The 3,512-nt window shown below is 47.4% G+C and overlaps 1 protein-coding gene across 1 annotated transcript; it reads left to right on the top strand.

The window, feature by feature from the left end:
- Nucleotides 1-915: 915 nt before the first annotated feature.
- LOC121625866 (leucine-rich repeat neuronal protein 3) lies at nt 916-3,234 on the top strand. The gene has a single exon (XM_041964166.1). It carries the CDS (start codon nt 1,108-1,110, stop codon nt 3,232-3,234), a length of 2,127 nt encoding a protein of 708 aa, XP_041820100.1. The 5' UTR covers nt 916-1,107.
- The last annotated feature ends 278 nt before the right edge of the window (nt 3,235-3,512 follow it).

The following is a 3,512-nucleotide window of genomic DNA, read 5'->3' on the forward strand; positions in this document are numbered from 1 at the left end:
CCTTTAGGCGCCCGAGTGTTTGTACTGTACACCTCAAAGCAGCTGTTTGCAGCGTGTGGCCGCTGATGAACTGCATGGCCTGTGTTTTCTAGTAATGTTAAGTCCGATTAGTGTGCAGATTTGTTGATTGCAGATTAAAGATGAATTATGTCAACACATTAATGCAGTTTAGTTTTGATGGTCTGTCAGTTGCTGCATATTCGAACAAACTGGTGCAAACGGGATCCGTGTCTAATGCTTGGTTTACATGTGCGGCCTGACTGTCTCACTGTGGTGTGTGTTGTTGTAGTGACTGTAATATTCCAGTGTCTTTAAGCAGCTTGCCCTAAAGGCTAATGCTTAAGCCCTAGGATGTCTGTCATTTAGGATCTTAATAAAGCCTTCTCTTTAACCAATAATAGACTCACATTGCTAACATCAGGATTGAATGCCATATTGTGGGGGCATGTTGGTAAGTCCCCAGAATGAAGTCTAGAAGGTCAAGCCGATGTAAATCCATGGTTCTATGTCTTGAAGGGAGCATGTATAAATGTCAACATGCATCAGCGTGCCTATAACAAATGTCAATATGATCAAATCCTTTTCTTATGACATTCCCTGACCGCCTCCATTATCATGTAATACTCACAGTGCTTCTCTCCGTCTTGTTTGTCTTACACAGGTAGGAATGGACTGGGCCGTGGACTCTGGAAGCTAGTCACGATCACCAATGAGGACATCCCTTTTTAAACAGCAGACTTTTCACGGATACCTATAAATGCGCTCAACATAAGTCCTTTGAGGTATACTATCAGTCCATCGTTTTTTTTCTTCTCTTCCCTCCCTCCCCCCTCCCACCTTCTCGGGTCTGCCTGACAGCAGCCTCGGCCCCGAACCCTGACACCAGCAGGCAACGTTGAGTGATTGGTCGTTACATCCAAGGGCGTCTACACAGCAAGACAAAAAAACCCTAGGGAGCCCTGCTGCAGTTGGTGGTGCCGGTGGTGGCAGGGGCGGTGAGTCAATTGCCTCAGCAGCTGCAGCAAATGATTCATTATTTGTGAAGTTAACAGCTCAGACCGCTTAATCTACAAGGACCAATTTCTTACTGGAGGGAATCGGTCCAATATGAAGGACGTGTCATTCGTGGATCTTTTTGTTGGCTTGGCCATGGCCTCTTTTGTTGTGGCTACAGAGGAGAGGCCTGATTGCCCAAAGCTCTGTGTATGTGAGATTAGACCCTGGTTTTCTCCCAGTTCGGTGTACATGGAGGCGCAGACAGTTGACTGTAATGACTTGGGACTCTTTAGCCTGCCGGAGAAATTACCAGTGGGCACACAAGTACTATTACTGCAAACTAACAATGTTGCAAAGATCGACCAACCCTTGGATTACCTGGCCAACATCACAGAGATTGATTTATCGCAAAACAACTTATCCTCTATCAGCGACGTCCACCTGGGGAATCTTCCTCAGCTGCTGTCCCTTCATATGGAGGAAAACTGGATACGAGACTTGCCTGAACGATGTCTTGCCGAGGTGGCTACCCTTCAGGAGCTCTACATGAATCACAACCTCATCTCCTTCATTTCCCCAATGGCTTTCCAGGGTCTCAGCAACCTTTTGCGGCTCCACCTCAATTCTAACAAGCTGAAGGTCATTAAAAGGGAGTGGTTCGAACCCATGCCAAATCTGGAGATCCTGATGATTGGTGAGAACCCTATTCTTTCTATTGATGACATGAACTTTAAACCGCTCAGTAACCTCCGCAGTCTTGTTCTCACCAGAATGAACATATCTCAGCTTCCTGATGATGCACTGGCTGGTCTTGATAACTTAGAGAGCATCTCTTTCTATGATAACATTTTCCCTGAGGTGCCTCATTCTGCCCTGAGAAATGCAAAAAATCTTAAGTTTTTGGATCTAAATAAAAACCCAATCGCGAGGATACAGAGAGGGGACTTTGTGGATATGCTCCATCTGAAAGAACTGGGGATTAATAGCATGCCAGAGCTAGTTTCCATCGACAGCTTTGCCCTCAACAATCTCCCTGAGCTGACCAAAATAGAAGCCACCAACAATCCTAAACTCTCCTACATCCATCCTAATGCTTTCTACAAACTACCGCGCCTGGAAACCCTAATGCTAAATGGCAATGCGCTCAGTGCCCTCCACAGGATCACTGTCGAGTCCCTCCCAAATCTCAGAGAGGTTAGCATGCACAGCAACCCCATCCGCTGTGACTGCGTAGTGCGCTGGATGAACATGAACAAGACCAACATTCGCTTCATGGAGCCTGATTCACTGTACTGTGTGGAGCCTCCCGAGTATGAGGGCCAGCATGTCCGACAGGTGCACTTCAGGGAGATGATGGAGATTTGCCTGCCACTCATCTCTCCCGAAAGCATGCCTGGGCATATTAAAGCGCGGAATGGGAGCACGGTGTCACTCCATTGTCGGGCCTTTGCTGAGCCAGAGCCGGACATCTACTGGATCACACCGTCTGGTACCAGGGTCCTGCCTAACACCGTGTCCGACAAGTTCTACATGCACCCAGAGGGAACTTTTGACATCTATGACGTAACAGAAAATGAAGCTGGTCTTTACACTTGTGTTGCCCATAATCTGGTTGGAGCTGATCTTAAATCTGTTTCGGTAGAGGTGAATGGATATTTTCCCCAACCTGTAAATGGGTCTCTGAATGTCAGAATCAAATCAGTGGAGACAAACTCCATCATGGTTTCATGGAAGGCCGGCCCTGGTGCCCTGGCTCCCAACATTAAATGGTACACAGCGTCAGGTGTTAACCATCCCACCACGGCGTTCACCACCAGGGTTCCCTCTGACGTCCAGGTCTACAACCTCACCCATCTCAGCCCCGCCACTCACTACAAAGTATGTGTGGATGTGCGCAGCATCCACCACAACCATGACACCAAATGTGTCAATGTCACCACTAAGGGATTAGAGCTGGCAGCCAAGGACACAGAAAAATGGGACACAGCAGTAATCACCGTCTTTGGTGTGCTCTTGGCTGTGATTTCAGTGGCATGCCTGTTTATTTATGTGTCTCTGAGGAACCACCACCTTTATGGGGATATAAGGAAATGCGACTCCAAAGCTTCGCTGACACCAGTGGAAGCTACCGGTATGCACTCTCCTTTCTTTACAAAGCTGTGGGTTTCGGGTAAGGGACTGCCAAGTGGAGTGGAAGTCAAAGCCACAGTCATAAATGTATCTGACAATGCCTTTTAAGAAGCGCGGCTTTGTTGAACACCACACACCAACTACACTGAACGGACAAGGCCATGGGCAGGGGTGGACGAATCTGTAGTACTGTTTCAAAGGCATACCCATTGCTGGTCCCCCGGCTCAGCTACACTGGCAAAATTATTATTGGACTGGGATGGAACAGTTTATAATAGACTACATGCTCTCCCAGTTTCAACCCTAGCTGAAGTGGTGGCTTTGTAACCGTTACATCAAATCAAGCTAACATCAACAGGAAGGGGCATTTACTGCAAAAAGATATA

Source organism: Chelmon rostratus, chromosome 22 (genome assembly GCF_017976325.1).
Source record: "Chelmon rostratus isolate fCheRos1 chromosome 22, fCheRos1.pri, whole genome shotgun sequence".
NCBI lineage: Eukaryota > Metazoa > Chordata > Actinopteri > Chaetodontiformes > Chaetodontidae > Chelmon > Chelmon rostratus.

What these genes read in the sequence shown, in the direction of transcription:
- LOC121625866 (XM_041964166.1), top strand. Translation starts at nt 1,108, where the DNA reads ATGAAGGACGTGTCATTCGTGGATCTTTTTGTTGGCTTGGCCATGGCC.